Below are 16,847 nucleotides of genomic sequence, written 5' to 3' on the forward strand. Positions count from 1 at the left end.
CTTTGTGTTCTGATATTTTTTGTTGCTCCAGAATAACTAAGTATATTGTCATACTCTATTTTAAGTACCCTTATTATGGGCTTTGCAAACCTGTCTTACCTGTTCCTCCTTCTCCTCCTTCTGCCCACCTCTGTCTGTTGCTGTCTGTTTCTCCCTCTCCCTCTCTCTCTTTCTCTCTCTCGCTCTTTGTACTGTATAAGCCATCCTACTCCTTGCTATTGGCTTGTCATGACTAGCCTCAGGAAAGGTTGCTCAATGTTAATGTTTGACAAGTAGGAAGAAGGGCCTTGGCTGCCATATCTATCAGCCTTTGACAACACAACCACACTCTTTCAGTTCTCCTTCAGACTCAAGAGTTTGTTTGCCACTTTGAGAAGGAGGTACATATTCAAATCAAAAGGACAAACCTAAGAAAGACGCCATGGGTGAGTCAGTTTATGGCTTTTTCTCATAGATGAGTAGAATTTCTCTCGGTTTGATAGTATTTTCTCTCGGTTTTTGGTCAAACACAAAGGACACTGAAGACAAAACTGAGCTGGTCTTTGTGTGTTTAATGCAGTGGTACCACTAAATAGCTTCACATACATGTACACTGAACGTATGCATTTGTGTTTGCTCAACATGAGGGTAAACTTATTTGTGTGTCCACAGATCTTTAAGTCAGTGAGTGTTTAAAAACCTAAATGGCTTTTCTGCAAGCTGTTGGCTTTCTTGATACTGCAAGAAAATACTGATGTGGAAAATAAGGTTTTCTGTGAGTGAGGAAAGATCCCTGACAAGCGAGCAGTGGACAGTTTATCCATAATAATCCACATTTACTTGCAGCTTGTATTCTTGGCCAGAGCTTTCTAGTGCTTTTGAAATGTCAAGACACATCAACTTGTGAGGCAATACACACCAGCCTTTGAATGAAGAATCTGATTTTCTGCCCCATTTACGGCTCCGCCACTACAGAGGTGCTGGTGCTGGTCGACTTCGAGGGCACCATGGCAGACGAGCTCACCATCAGTGCGGGGGATGTGGTCGAAAAAGTCACCAAGGCAGGAGAGGAGGGGTGGCTGGAGGGGCAGCTGAGAGGAAAGAGAGGCATCTTCCCTGCCAACTTTGTCAAGGTATGTTGACATGACACTGTTCTGTAATTGTACTGTGTGTTCATGTCTGCATGTGTGTGTGTGTTACAATAAGCCTTGTTTTGTTTTGTCATCACAGGAGGTGCCGGTCTATTTGACAGGAGACAGCAAGAGGGAACCACGAAGCATCAGAAAAAGTACAGTCGCCTTTACTCTTTGCCCCTATCAGCTTGAAAGAAAATAACTTCACACACCAATGTGCTATAGTTTAAAGATTAAATATTCCCTTGAGAATTATTTTTGTTCATTTCATTGTGATAATACACTCAGACGTATCTATAATTCAAAAAAATGCAACTGACTTTTATCATCTTTTCCCCCAAATCATGTGATCTAATATTTCAAATTAAAACAACTTAATCTTCTCAAAAGTGCAACATTTCTCCCTAAAGGAGTACATTTTGCTGGGAGTTGGTATAGGCCTATCGCATAAATCTGATTGTGTACCAGATCCCGAGTTAACTGCCCTCTGGCATCACAGTGTTGTCTGTTTTCAGTTCCCTTCATTGAAGAGGTGATTTTATTACATTAAATGTACTCAGGTCTACACATGCAATGTCAATAAACCACTACTCTCAGCTTTCACAAGTCAGCTAAATAAAACAAACATATTTACTATTCAAATCATGTCGGTTTCTCGGCTGAAACCTTTATGGTCTAAAATTGCAAGTGTTAAATATTGTGGTCAGTGGTGTGGTGCATGATAGTACAGCAAGCAAGATGACTGTGAATACCACATCCGTACTACACAAAGATTGATTATACTGTATGAACATAAAGACCAACACAGAGGCTTTGATGGGTCGGACACATAAGATGGAAAAGGCCCCACAGTGCTCATAATCAGACTTGACTACTCTACCTTCTATCAAGCTGAACATACAACTATTGAGCTCTAGTTTCTTCACCTGCAGTGGCAGCAGGTTATTAACCTTACACACCTGTCTGTCAATGTGGCTGGCGGTGGTTCTCTGTGTTTTCAGCAAAGAAGATGAAACCCACGAGGAAATGCGAGGCAATGTTCGCCTACAGCCCTTCCAATGAGGATGAGCTGGGTCTAGTTGTTGGGGAGACAATTGAGATCATCAGAGAGGTAAAGTCATTTAGAATCCCGGCTGAAATATTCACAGGTGAACTGACATAACTGACTCCAATTCTGCACACTCAGCAAAGGAGTGGTTGTCAGCTGCTATTGAGTTGCCCGAAGCACCTGCTAAAACCTGAGAATTGTATACATCAAAATGTTGAACCGGTTTCCCATGTTCAATCATTGTCACTGTGTCACATTCTCTTTGGCTGCAATGCCAATATGACGTAGTCTCTACGACAAACAGCGTCAAGGAAATGCGACTTTACATTCTGTCTTCCTCATATCTTTATCACAGATTGAAGATGGATGGTGGATGGGGGTGAAAAATGGCAAAGTGGGGGCATTTCCTTCAAACTTTGTCAGAGAAATCTTTGTTTCTCCTAAAGGTTGGTAAATCCAAAGCCATGTGTGTTTTCTTTATGCATAATCTAAACTCTAAAGCTGACTGACCTCATTATAACTTACTCTTTTGACAGACATCATGCACAGTGAGGGCAAGGCCAGACCCAAACTCACAGATGCTCTGTTCAGTAAGGATGTACGTAACATTGAAATAACTTTCCTGAAACATATGTGGATCATTTTCCTTCCATTTACATTTTGTTTTTGTCTCCATGAAGATATCTCAAAGAGCAAGTGTAAGGAACACAGAACATAACAGTAAGTCAAACATTTCTCATAAGTGCAGTTTGAGTTTAGCAAGCTAAAATGTTTGACACAGTTTCTAATTTTGAACAGCATGTTCAAAAGCAGCCAGACAGGTTTATCTATACCTTAAAATACTGTCAACACTCCAGAGGATTCCAGTACTTTCACCTGACTGGTAAATGGGTGTGGTAAGGAATACATACTTCCAGTAAACAGGCTTGATTAATCACTGTCTATTCTTACAACACAGTGGAGTATCAGTCAGAGATGAGTGGTTTGCTCTGTAAATGTTTCACACAGGGCTGATCAGATTAGTCATTGTTGGATAAATCTTTACCATTACAATTAATGTATAACACAATGCCCAGGTCCTTTATAAATGGTAACCATGTTGTCTCCATGTGTCTGCAGTGAAGGAGTGTTGCCAGGTCATGTTTGACTACAAGGCCAAAGCAGGGGACGAACTGGAGCTGACTAAAGGAGATGTTGTTGTGATACTGAGCAAGGTTTGAGCGCATTTTATTATCTTGCATGACACGTTTATGTCATGATGTCATACTTTTGACAGAATTCCCCCGGGAGCAATTTCTTATCTTGTTAAGAAGCTGCATATACGGTATATATACAGTATGTATCTAGCCAAACCAGTTGTGTCACACTCCAGGAAATCATATGTGCACATGATGACAAACATGTCCCAATGTCACAAATCTAACGGCTGTAAAAATGACGAGGCATTATGTGGGGAAAACCCAAAGAGCGTCTGAAGTCAAGTGATGACGAAGCAGCCGTGTCTTGTGCTTGACCGTGCGGTAACCTCATGTCCCAGAAGACCACTCCGTGTTTGAGCTTCTAATGTGACTCTTTAATCTCCATCTGAAGGAAACAGAAGATGAAGGCTGGTGGGAGGGAGAGCTGAACGGACGCTGTGGCTTCTTTCCTGATAACTTTGTCATGGTGATACCACCAGTGGACAGTTTACAAGTGAGTGGACCTGACACACTAACTGAAATACAGTGCATCTTCATTGGGCCGGTCACCGGACCTTTCTTATCGTTAAGGAGTGTTTGACCATTGCAGGGCACTGCCATGAACCCATGGACATGCTTTACCGTAACTAATAGTACCTAATACTTCTATTATTTTTGAAATGTCTGTATATTGCAAAGTACCTAATGTGTGTTTATTTTCAACTGGCTGGTATTTTGTGTTACTTAAGTCTGCAGCCTGCACACAGTGACTCAGGGTTGAAGTTAACATCCTCTCTTTTGGAATTACTCACTGAAAATTCCCTCAGTGGAAACAGTGTGTTGAATAGAGGTGTCTTAATACACAGGGGGATATACTAGCAAGCCTGTTGAGTTTTTCCGTTTCTCCTCCTCTAGTCTGGAAACACAAGCCAACCGCCTGCACGCAAAGTCAGCAAGAAACTTTCAGGTAAGAGAACAACATCGATCAAACACAGCAGCACAGGAACAGATGTGAGGTTGAGCTTCGTGTTTTTAGAGGTTCTCTTCTGACTCATATGGTTTCTGGCGGTAGTGGTGTTTGGCCTGGCAGTGGGCTCACAGTCTGGACATTGATGGCCTGTTGTTTTAGCAGATGGAGAAACTGGCAGCATTCCTGGTTGGGCACTTTTTTTGGCTTGTGGTAGAAAAGCAGCCAATAAAGGAACCCTGGAATACCTTCAAGCCCTTACACTACTCCTACATATTAATTCACTACAATTATACATTTAATTATACAATAAAAAATTATAATTGTTCCTGTGTGTATTAAACCACACAGTTGAAAACGTCTCCTCAGAAGATTGATCATCATTAATCATACATTTTTTTTACACAATGTTTGTACATTTTTAGATACGGGAAGGACAATTTTCACCAAATGTGCCGATTGTCGGAAGAGTTCTATAAAGATAAGATGTTCCTGCCTCTATTGTTTCAGACCTAGCGGTTACATAAAGAAACTATTTCTGACGTAGTGCAATCAGATATCCTGACTAAAAGTATGCACCTAGTCTGTCCTGGAGCACATAATAATAAACTCAGCTCAGTTGCTGCCTCTCAAAGTTTTCTCCATACTGAGAAAGTCAACATATAAAAATACATTTTTTATTCAAACAATAATTTGAACATTATTTCCATTGTTTATGTTTTCTGATTTGGTGCATTTAAGTGCAACATTAGGAACATTATTTTAAGTTTAACATCTGAATACCCTTATCATAATAATAATAATAAAAAAAAAATAAACCAAGAAACAACATAATCACCAATCAGGTTTACAAAGTCAACATAATACAGTATTTGAGCTTATTTGTCATTGCTGTTTTTGTTTTACTGACCATGTGTTATTAAGTCAGGTGATTTAAAAACCCTGAGTATGCATTAACAGCATTTGAAAGAAGAAGATGTAAATGTCAAGTCTGCAAGCTGCACTGAGCAGGATGTGGCTTACAGTCAAGTTTCGGCTGAGGAATGCTGTCAGTGGTGCACGTTGCAAATTTAGCACATTTTTGGAACCAACGAAACAACAAATATGTCGCTTTATACTTCTGGCTTTACTTTAGAAAATTCAAAATGCACACTCATCAAAACATCTATGGTGAAACAGAGAGATGAAAACAGTGCTGCACACACAGAGTGCACTTCCACTTAAAGCTGTCACCTGGTCCAACTGAATATCAGCTCCATCTCACATTCTGTGTTGCCACCACATTACAGTCATTATCAGCATTATTTCCCCCTGCACACTATCACTCACAAGAATTCTCACAGGAAGTCTCAGACTATAGTGAAATGGGGGATGGTTAGAGTGGTGGTCATGTGACACAGTTCAAGAGTCTTGGAGGAAACAAGGCGGTGGAGGTGGGGATGCGAGGGGAGAGAGCTCTGTCACAGAGATTTTCACAACCAGCCCAAGGAGCAGCACTTGAGCTACTACTGCTGTGTGGATGGTTTGCTTAAGAGGGAATGTTACACAATGCTTTGAATAGTCAAGGTAGGCTTCCTGTATTTTTATTCAGTCTGTTGTTGTCTGAGCCTGAGTCCGAAAAGCTTTTAGGGAAAGCGTTGTTGTTTTTATCTTGAGGGCAATGCTTTACAGTTTGTTTTTACTTTTTATGTACACTTTTCTACTTGTTTAGCAGGGGTGTAACCTGGTTTGTAAACCTTATCTGTTCTCAAACTCTTTACTTGCATGGCAAACAGGAATCACATTACCTTCAGTTGACTGAAGCTTCCCAATTTAAGCATCTGTTCTCTCAGTCTCCAAGGTGAACTCTGTCATGGGCTGTATTATTGTGAGTGTCCCTGATGAACCTGTTGAGACCCTGGGGAACTGTTCCTCCAGTAGACTGGATGCAGCTGCAGCGATGTGCATATCATTACTTTTCCCATGCAACTGCTCCTAAACTAGATTACAACTGAATTAAAAGACCATTTGCATTTCATCCCCAACACATTAAACAGTAGGCCTAAGGGTTTCTGGAATATATGAATGTAAAAATTACTCTCTTCGCCTTATGAATTAAACCCATGTTTTTTTTTTCTAAAGTATATTTTTGGGCTTTTGCCTTTAATCAATAGAGTAGTAGTATAGTAGTAGAGAGAGACAAGAAATGGGGAGGCAGAGAGAGGGGCAATGACTTGCAGCAAAGGGCCGCCCGAATCGGGATTCGATACTGGGCCGGCTGCAGCAAGGACTATAGCCTCTGAACATGGGGCACCCGCTCCACCAACCGAGCCAAACAACACCCCATAAACCCATGGGGTTTTTAAAGACAACAATACATTAACAAACAAACAAAGCAGAACAATTAGAGGGTATCAATACTTAACACTGGAAGTCATGTTGCACTAGATTTCCAGACGGCTCCAAGTGACAATATTTTTGTAATAAAATAATTTTTAATTCACTTTTTTTCCCATTTTTTCAGTGAGGATAGAGGCTTCAGCAATGGAGAAAGGCGGTCAAGTAAAAACAAAAGGTATGAATACCATTTTCACCCACTGTAAACATAACACTGTTGGGGAAGAGTCGATCTAAAAAATAATGTGATGACTTTGCTGTGCAGATGAAAAACCAGAGACTAAGGACCTGAGAACCAATCCTCCAACCAAAGTCAAGCTGCCATCTATCCACAAGCCCAGTCCGCCTCCAGTCAAAGACAAACCTAACAAGCTTTTACCCAAGTGAGTTCTGCCAAACAGGTCTGGTGCTCTCTCGCACAACTAATCTCCATGCATCACCACTTAGGACTTAGTGGGTAATATGTCGTGACTCGTGGACACAAATAGTGATTCATGTGCAACCTTTCTAAAGCTACAGAGCCTTTGGGGAAATGTCAGGAACACTTTCTCCTCTTTGGTCTGGCACCGGGCGTGGAGCTTTTAGAAGTTAAAGGTTTTGGTTGCTGCCACCAGTTGCCATGGTGTCTTTAATAGAAGAATGCCAGGATTAGGGATGGGACGATATGAAATTTCATGTGACGATTATTGTGGCCAAAATAATCGCGATTAACGATATTATCACGATAATAAAGAGGTCGGGTTGTCAACATCTTGTTTGTCTTTCCAGTCATCAGACTTAACCCTTTTAGAAGCGGGGTAACAGTTACAGCGGAGCCTCTGCCATTCACGGCCATGACTGAACTAAAAGCTTTAGGGCTTTTAATTTGAAGGTCTAGAAACAGGAAGTCGTGACACTCCCTCACTGTCGCTAGCTTTCTTTCTTTCTTTTTTTCAGCACGTATCAATGTTGTTTCAATGAGCGGTGCTCCCTTGAGCCCCGCCAGCAGTACCGCAACTTTCCCAAGATAAACACCTCTGGGTGAGCCCGTAACATTAGCTGTGATTTTGTGAGCTCTGTAACGAAAACTACGAAGCAATATTAGCTAGTGAGCTAATGTTAGCAGCAGCTAATTAGCAAGCTGGTCGACTGACTCGACTCTCGTCTTCACATGTTGCCACTGTTGACATTTAGCTACGTGTGCTAACTTTAGCCGGTGATATTCACCTCAGAATAATCTGAGTTCACAATGCACAGGGTGTTTAGCCAGGAGGATGAAACTGAGACAAGCAAAGAAAGCACATTTTACCTTGAGTCCCACAAAGATAGAGGGGTGTTTATCCCTAGGTGCGCTTTTAAATTGGAAGTGTTGGCCAAAGGAGCACAGAGATGCTATGCAAGAGTGTGGCTGTGGCTAGTGGCTGGATGCCTGCCAACTTGCACGCTGGTGAGACTTGACTCTTTTTTTTTTTTTTTTAACATGGCGTGCTGCGCGCCTCGCAAGGATTACAAAATGGACAATAAATTCAGGATTATGGCGATTATACGATTATGGCGATTATACGATTATGACGAATTCTGCACGATAAATAATTGTGGGTGTTTTTAATCGCGATTGACGATAAAATCGTAAATCGTCCCATCCCTAGCCAGGATGCCCGACCTTTAGTGGCTCAGTGGAAACTCTGGGATGAGTCAGATTGGGCCTAAACAGACGAGAGCAGCCCATTTCCTGTTTCCTGAGCAAAACACACACAAACATGCACACACACAAAGCTGAGAAAACAAAAACGGCCCTGTCTTGAGGGGGCTGCTAATAAGGAACAAGCTTTCTGAAAATTATTTCCAAGCAAATACTGTTGGTTTGGACGGGATAGTTTCCAGGCTTTCCTAGTATCCTTCTTTATGTTATATAAACTCACTCTTACTCATTACCTCACATCAGATTAAAAAAACAGTATGTGAAATGGTATTGAGCTTTTACTCTAGAGACAAGCCATCATTATATGTGCTGTGAAAGTGAAACACATGCCAGAACAAAACACAACTTGCAAGGAGACTTCAAGGCTTCAGCTGCCATGCTCTGCACCTGCACCCATCAGCTTTTAGGAGACCGGAAACCTCATTCAGTTTTTCTCCCTTGAGAATGTGAACTATGAAAAACTACAAGTCACAGTTGATTTTCACACCGAGACACTTCATTTCATTCAGTCAAAGGTTGATGTAAATTTAAACTTCTGCTTTTATTTTTAGTAAAACCAATGGCGATGTGGCTCCTCTTTCATCAAAACAACTTGAGGAGAAAGAAAACAACAAGTTTGATGGAGTGGATGTGCAGACTGAAAAGTTGAGCCACCCTACAGCAAACAGAGCCAAACCCCCCCAGAGGAGACCACCAACAGGCCTGGGGACAACAACACAAGTATGTCCAGTTGTGTGGCAGCCAAATGTTGATGTAACTTTAGCCTGAAGCACTAACAACACAGAAGGAAGGAGTTACATAATAAATGCATGAGTGTGCAACAAACACAACCTGCTAAACCAACTAGGTAGTGTTAGCCACTATTTCTGAAGATGACCTTTGCAACTTCCCTCTACTTTATCTTGTAGGTAAACCATATGTCTGTCATACAAAGAATGAGGACAGATTTCCTTGAAATGCATATTTTAGTTGATGGTGATATATCGTTTTTATATCCATCTTTATATTGCAGAGACGTTTTCCAGTGTCAGGTGATTTCTAACAGACAGAAATCAAGGAACAGAAAAAAAGGTTTTTCAACCAATACCATGGGTGGTAGATATTTTATAGGCTCTATCTGCCTCACCCAGGCTATAAAGGTCCAGCAAGAGAAGAGAAGTTATTGCAACAGAGGAAGAGATAAGAATTTTTGCACTTGCACCCTCAATACATCAGGAAGAAACTATGTGACGTGTTTGAACCAGAGAAAGGCCCGATAGTGAAAGACACACCCCACGTTTTCATTAGCTGTCTACATTCTTTCTTTATGTAACAAGTTTAGGCCTGATCCCTAGGGTATTAAATGTTATCCTGAGAAATAAAGGAACATAATCTCTAAATTATCCTTTTAAGGTCTGTACTTGACTGCTCAAAAGAGATTACAGCAGGTCGTGCGCAATGATGTCAATGATTGTCATTTACTACTAGAGAATTTAACTGACTTAAACTGACCTGTGAACACATAAAGCACATGTTTTGTTTTGTTTTTAAAAACCTTTATTTAACCAGGTAAAGCTTATTGAGATATAGAATCTCTTTTTCAAAAGCAACCTGGCCAAGAGGCAGCAAAATTACAAGTACGAGCAGTAATACAAATTAAATAACAATAGTTCAATAAATAAAAATGAAATTATCAGGGATAGATTGAAAGAAATGTAACATCTGATTTAAAAACAGTGACAGAGCCCAGTGCTTTCAAGTGTTTGTTTTGTTTTTCAGTTTCTAGTCTAAATTTAATTGTTATTATGTAATTTCTATTCATTTGGATGAGTCAGTGTTTTATCCTGAAGCCTATTAAGTTCATTGGTCTGCACAGTGTAATGGAAAGACACCTTATTCATTGCAGGGTACAGAAAATCTGCTGCCATCGCCAGCAAAGCCTGAACATTGCCCTAAGACACCGCCTCCTGTTCGACCAGCACCACCCAAAGTAGCTGTGGACGGTAGAACTGTGACCAATAAAGAAGAGCCGAGCGTGGAGAGCCTACAGGCTGAGATCAAAGAGCTGCGGATGGCTCTGGATCTGCTACAGACACGACACGAGTGAGTAACGCTCATCTGGAATGTGGGCATGTTTAAAACCTGAGTGGCAGAGACGTGTTTATTTTTAATACTAAATTCGAAAACAGTCTTGTCATCTTAAATCACAAAGAGTGACTTCAAAACATTAGGAATTGTTTCTTATCTTCTGACTGAGATGGTGTAGACGCCTCCTCTTTTCCCAGTTGAATTTCTCATGTTTGAAGACTTCAGCGCACACAGGAAGTGACTAATCAAAACCTAAGAGAGAAGTACAAGCTGTGTAGTTAACTTGAGTGCTTCATCCTGCAAAAAAAACTGGGCTCCACAATGTTACATCTTTGGCATCTGTTGTCTCTTTGATTGCTTTGATGTGAAACATCACAGGGCCCTGGCTGGTAAGCACGAGCCATGCTTCGTGTTAACACGTGACTCCCTGCCCACTTAACTTTAGCCAACTGGAGCCTTGGACAATGTTTTTTGATAACACATATTTCTATTTTAAATTTAAAAGCATGATCTTTTATAAAAAATAAGAACTAATAACACCCACTGTTCACCCACACAGTTCCTTCCCTTTGTGTGGGCGTATTCTAAGTAGCTACTGTGTGACTGACATCTCCCTCCCTATCCAGTTAGGTTAGTTTTTTATTACCACTTACCCTGGAAAAATGCTTATTGATCATGATGTCACCAACCTGCACCACCCTCATGTTTTGTAAAGGCAGGTCATCAAGGTTTTAGTCTCTGCCAGTCACACAAACTGTTTGTGTGTGTTTTTTAAACTTTAATCAAAAATGGCATTTTCTACATGTTGTCTCAGACCACTGAAACAGGGCATCAGAAATAAACATACGATGTCAGTTAATTCAACCCACTGGCCCACCAGCCGGCCCAGCATGCATTAGAAGCAATACGACCCACAGGCCAGTGGGCATCCCTAAAGACATCCCTAGTTTTTGGACGTCACACTGTGAGAACTTGGTCCTATATTTCTGTCACTTTCTGTAGCTCCATATCAGCAACTTGTCTCACACTTCAATTTAGCACCACTGTTTTGCATTGACAACCGCAGATTTTCCTACGTTTCTCTCACCACTGTCAACTTATATTGCAGATGACCTAAAATCACATACCCTAACCCTGAAAAAGGGATCATAAGATATATTGGTCAAATCAATGTGTTAGTTGTAAACTTATTACAACTAACTAAATGACTTCTAAATTTAAAAAATGTAAAAAGAATAAATTCAATCCTAATTTATTCATGTCATGTCACAAATGGCAGTGTAGGCTACAGTGTAGCTGACCTATTTACAGTAGTAAACATGATCATGTCTTTCATCTCTTCTTTTTCGGTCTCTTTTGATTAGGCAAGACATGCAGGAAGTGAAAGAAGAACTGAGGGTGCAGAGAGACAAACAACTGGCGCTGCAGGTAAGTGAAGTGCGTCTTGGGTTTTGCGTGAGTGTCTGCACTACATATTGCCAAACTAGAAGCTTTGGTTCAATCATGACTGTGGTAGTAATCTATTGTTAAACACGTCTTGTCCATACAGGAAGAAGTAAACAGTTTGAGGATGACGGTCTGATACTGTGCCTGTCAGGCCCCCGGACTGCAAATTTAAACAAGATGAACATTTTTCTTTTGTGGAGTAGAGAGAGAGTGGGAGAGGACAAGTGAGCTCTCCCACTGCGGACAAACAAAAAGAGGGCAACGTTAGAAAGTATAGTTGACCATGGGATCAAGCCCCTTCTGCACTGGACTGAACCATCTTGATCCTCCGGAAGACTACACTGTTAAATGTTTAAACATATTTGAATGCTGGAAAGAACAAATATTGATACTCAGCGGGTTACACTTGACTGCGGATTTATGTTTTACATTGTGCTACTTCAACTGTTTATTTCTTATCATAGGTTTTACAGTATCTTTAAAATCAATGTCTCAGCAGAATATGTAATATATGCAGCTGTAAATAAGAGGAAATATTGTGGTTTGTCTTTTGCAAAGAAATAATAAAAAAAAGACATCCAAAGGAGCATTGTTATCTGATGTTAGGACCTGAAATACTATTGTTAAAATGTGGACTTGCAGGTGAAATTTTGCATCAGAATGTAATACAACACAAATCCACTTGGGGGCACTGTATGTCCATTCTTCTACATACAGAGGCGCACCATATTCAGTAAATGCGGGAATTATGTAAGCGAACTGGTGCCTCTGATCTCACAAAAACAAACAAAAGAACTCATTTCATCCAGAAGATTGAAATATGAAAAGACTTAAGCGTTTAGCAAACAACATGTGTTAATGGATGATGCTTTAATCAGAAGAAGTCTTTTTAAATATGCTGTTGAAGCACCACAGGATTTATACAAAGTTTGTGGTCAGCTGCTGCATTTTTGTAGCTAAGTTGAAAAGGCATCCCATGTCACCAAGAAAACCTGACTCACTCTGAAAACCCTTAAAATAGTGACTCATAACAGTGGGAAGATTTAATAAGAAACTCTTTGCACCCATCCCAGGGAAAGCTATTGAACTTGACCATGTTTGGATCCTGCCATCTTAAGAATGAGGCATATAAATCTGGTTTTGGCTCCAAATGATGGTGGTAGTAGTGGTCGTGTGTTCCTGTCTAAGCCTAAGCCTACTAGTGTTGCCCACTACAGAGCACATCTGGACAACATCTGGAGCTCATCAGGGACCGGGTGCTTCTGAAACTGCCATGGGAACGTACTATTTTTAAAAACTGTGTTGAATAATGGTGATCAAGGCCACGTTCCCTCTTGGACAAAGGGTGAGAAAAACGAGCGTAAACAGACAAAAGGTCAGATGATATAGCAGAATTTTTTATAATTTTTTGGAAAATATGAAGAATGAATACTCATCCTGTGCAAACACAAGTGGAAATTTCACTTCTTTGACTAAGGGGAACTCTAAAAGATCTCAGTGATGACGGGTACTGCTTACACTGCAGGCTCTCCTATAAATCATAATACCCCACTTGTGTTCATATTTGACTTGCTGGTAAGAAATGTTGTGCTGTAGGTCTCCAAACAACCCTTGTACAGTGAACTGTAACAGCAGAGCAATTTAAGGCAAGTAAGATGAACTGAAGTGTTGAAAACGGAGTCATTTTGGAGCTCAGAGGTCAGATACAAAAAGAGTCCCTTGGAGTTAAATTTAGAAATAGTGAAAGAGGAGCTGAGAAAGAACAGTCGGCCTGTGTCACACAAAAAGGTCTGGACCTATTCATAAACAAATCATATGCATGACCTCATGGGAAATATTAATAAATCTGCCACATATCAAAAAAATAATCTTAACATGAGCCATTACCTGAGGGGAATCAAAATCATTACACCAGAACTGCTGTGTATGCTACATTTTATACTTCACAAAACATTCATATTTGACCAAATCTGTAATAAAAAAGAAAATCGTTTACCTATTGTAAAGTGGTCGGGTATGGACATGTATGCATATGTGTTGTAATCTATAAGGGGAGGTTTTCTGCAATCAGCCAAAGAGCCACAAATGAGAGCCTTACATCTTGTCATCTGTTTGCGTTTGAGGACATCTTTCCCACACTGTGTTGCGGTTCAGGCTCATCCATTTCCCTAAGTGGATTTTCCTCATGTTGACGTTCACTTAATTTCAGTGATGTATTGTTTTCGCAAGTACATGATTACCATCAGGCTAAAATATGTTTCTTCTAATTACATGCGTGTTTTGATTACATCCTACAAAACGAAAAAGGACACAGTTTAAAATATTCAATGGTGGGTCTTGTAAAACATATTTTAGGTCCTATGATTTTGGAGTAGAAGCCAGTCACAAGAGTTTTATACAAATATAATTACACAACTACTTCAAAGAGTCAATCCCATCAACGCCTCCGATTTCTGAAAGCCCATGACCACATGTGAGGTTTTTCCAAGACCTCAGTAGAAGAAGACTTCAGTGTGGGCTGCATCTGAAAACACAGTGGGCCCCAAGGCAAACCTGAACCCTGTCTGTTCCTCCAGCACAGTTTGTACTTTGAGGAAGACTCTAGTAGTAGTTCTTGGCCTGCTCTGCTCTCCAAAGATGTTCCTCTATGCAATGCCAGCCTAAAGTTTTAACACTGAAGTTTCTGGCTCCACATTGGCCAAAAGAGAGAATGTGGACACACGCCATACCCTGGTGAGTATTTAGTATATTTTCCCTTTTGTATAGCTTTACTAACATGCCAAGAATGCATACTTCCATGACTTCTAAATTACCAAACCCCAGAAGACTGACTTGTGATAACGTCCAGTACAAACATTCGCCCAATGCAGGGAATTCATCAACACACTGCAAGTCTTGATTGAGAGCCAAACAATATTTCAGCCAGTCGCCTCACGCGAAACAGATTCATTATGGGAATCATATCTGCCATCTTCTCCATGGCCCCATCACTCCCTACACCACAGTCAGAACAACAGCATTTTGAACTTCTCCTCCCAAAAAAACACATTAAACAAAGTGCCTGACAGTATTACTGTAGGCTACATTATGTTTGGGCTATTCCTCTGACAAGGAAGCAAGCATATTAGCCTATTTAGAGAGCATGGCTCCTTCTGTGGGGCAGGCACCAGTATGACCAGTTCTAAACAAAGCATCATCACCCATCACGAAATATACTATCAAGCAAATTGAGATAAGTGTTAGTAGGTGGGCATTAGGCTAGATTAGAGATGTAGGCCTAAGCAAAATGCACAATATGTAAGAGAAAAACAGCCAAGCCAGCAATAGCCTACACTGAATTTCTCTAAAATGACAAAATGCATGAAGTGTACGTCAAAAATAATCATGAATGTGATATTAAGTTATATTAAAAAGTCATCAAATTAATCTGCATTCCTGATATAACCACCACAAGTGAGCCATTGGGAAACATGAAATATTTCATATGCCAAACAACCAAAAGGAGAAAAAAAAATCTATCAATGTTGGAATCCAAATCCTACACAGCATATCAGAAGAATAAGAGCAGAAGCACAGGGAGCCAGCAGAGCAAATATGAACAGAAAGTAGCAGCCAGCATCACATCAACACATGAGCAGGGAAACAGACAGTAGGCTACATGAACAGCATAAGCAAATGCAGCCAGCAGATATTAGCAGCATAAGAGCACATAGTAGCAGCCAGCCATTACCAAGGCAGCAGTGTGGACAGAAAAACAATTTAACAAAAGTTCAACTAAGCAACCTGGGTTTGGAGCTGAAGCCTACTCCGTCAGAAAACATTTAGGCTCAGTCCATCTTTAACCACCTGGGCCAAACACCAACCAAGCACATCACATGGTTTAACTTACTGTAAGTCATTGCCAAATGCAGCTCAACAATGCTAATGCAACTTTCACAGTAGCCTAGGATACGCTACATGTTAATAAAACAATTAGCACTTAGCTTTACTATGCACTGCTCCCAGGTGTTGTGGTCCCGAGGAGAAAAGTCCGACTTCCGGCTTGAAGTGGCGTTTCAGGGCAGAAGTGACCCAACAGCCGGCGGCGACGCAAATATACGACTTTATTTTAACACATAAAACCAACTTTATGAAACATAGTTGGACTTTCAGATGGTGAGTGTTTCGAGAGAATACCACAGGGACAGGAGCAGAGCAGCACCAGACAAACTGCCAGGCAGGTGCTGTCAGGTTGAACTGCCCGCCGTCCGGTGTCTTGCCGAAAAGAGACTGCCTGCCGAAAAACGACTGCCCCCACTAGCCTACTCAGGATTGCAAGGGACAAATCCACTGTAGGCCTACTTAGGCTACTTACTGTAGCCTACTTATTGTTGTGGATCCTTGATAATTAGCACATTAAGTAATTTCTAGTTATGTGTTGTTATGTTTTGCTATTTAATATGACATCAAAGCTTTCTGCAATTTTTTATTTATTCCCATAAAATCATTGAAATCACTGTGGAGAGATACAGTAGGTTAACACAATAAGCATTTAATTTTTTTTTTTTTTTTTTTACTATTTCCTACCAAACCAACGGTAGCCTACAGTTTTAAACCTTTCACCAAAATGTAGGCTACTGCTGAAACTTTTGTCCACTTAAACTCAATACAAATTATTAAGTCCATCACTGTTTTTTTTTTTTTTTTCAAAAACTGTAAAACTTATTAAACCTCCCACAATTTCGCTCAATTGACACCAAACTTGCAAGAGCATCTTCAGACTGTCCTACACAAACAATCCACACAAACTTCAAGCCTATGAAAATGTTTGACTGTAAACAGTATTGTAAACATATCCAATTCTTGGTAAATACATTTTCAATCTTCCTGAAAAAAATCCACTTACAAAAAAAAAGTTCATTCTCACTTCCAGCCAATTAGCTCAATGAGGTAGGCGCTGGTTCTTGGTGTCAGAAGTTGTGTGTTCCAGTCC

The 16,847-nt window shown here is 40.5% G+C and overlaps 1 protein-coding gene across 1 annotated transcript; it reads left to right on the forward strand.

Moving 5' to 3' along the window:
- Positions 1–314: 314 nt before the first annotated feature.
- sh3d21 (SH3 domain containing 21) lies at positions 315–12,417 on the forward strand. The gene is made up of 16 exons (XM_083989225.1): positions 315–425; positions 955–1,112; positions 1,210–1,267; positions 2,114–2,223; positions 2,516–2,606; positions 2,697–2,758; positions 2,841–2,880; positions 3,280–3,374; positions 3,751–3,852; positions 4,254–4,305; positions 6,809–6,859; positions 6,947–7,064; positions 8,914–9,082; positions 10,248–10,444; positions 11,794–11,857; positions 11,979–12,417. Exons 1-16 carry the CDS (start codon positions 422–424, stop codon positions 12,009–12,011), a joined length of 1,404 nt encoding a protein of 467 aa, XP_083845351.1. The 5' UTR covers positions 315–421; the 3' UTR covers positions 12,012–12,417.
- The last annotated feature ends 4,430 nt before the right edge of the window (positions 12,418–16,847 follow it).

Source organism: Trachurus trachurus (assembly GCF_905171665.1).
Source record: "Trachurus trachurus genome assembly, chromosome: 16".
Classification (NCBI taxonomy): Eukaryota; Metazoa; Chordata; class Actinopteri; order Carangiformes; family Carangidae; genus Trachurus; species Trachurus trachurus.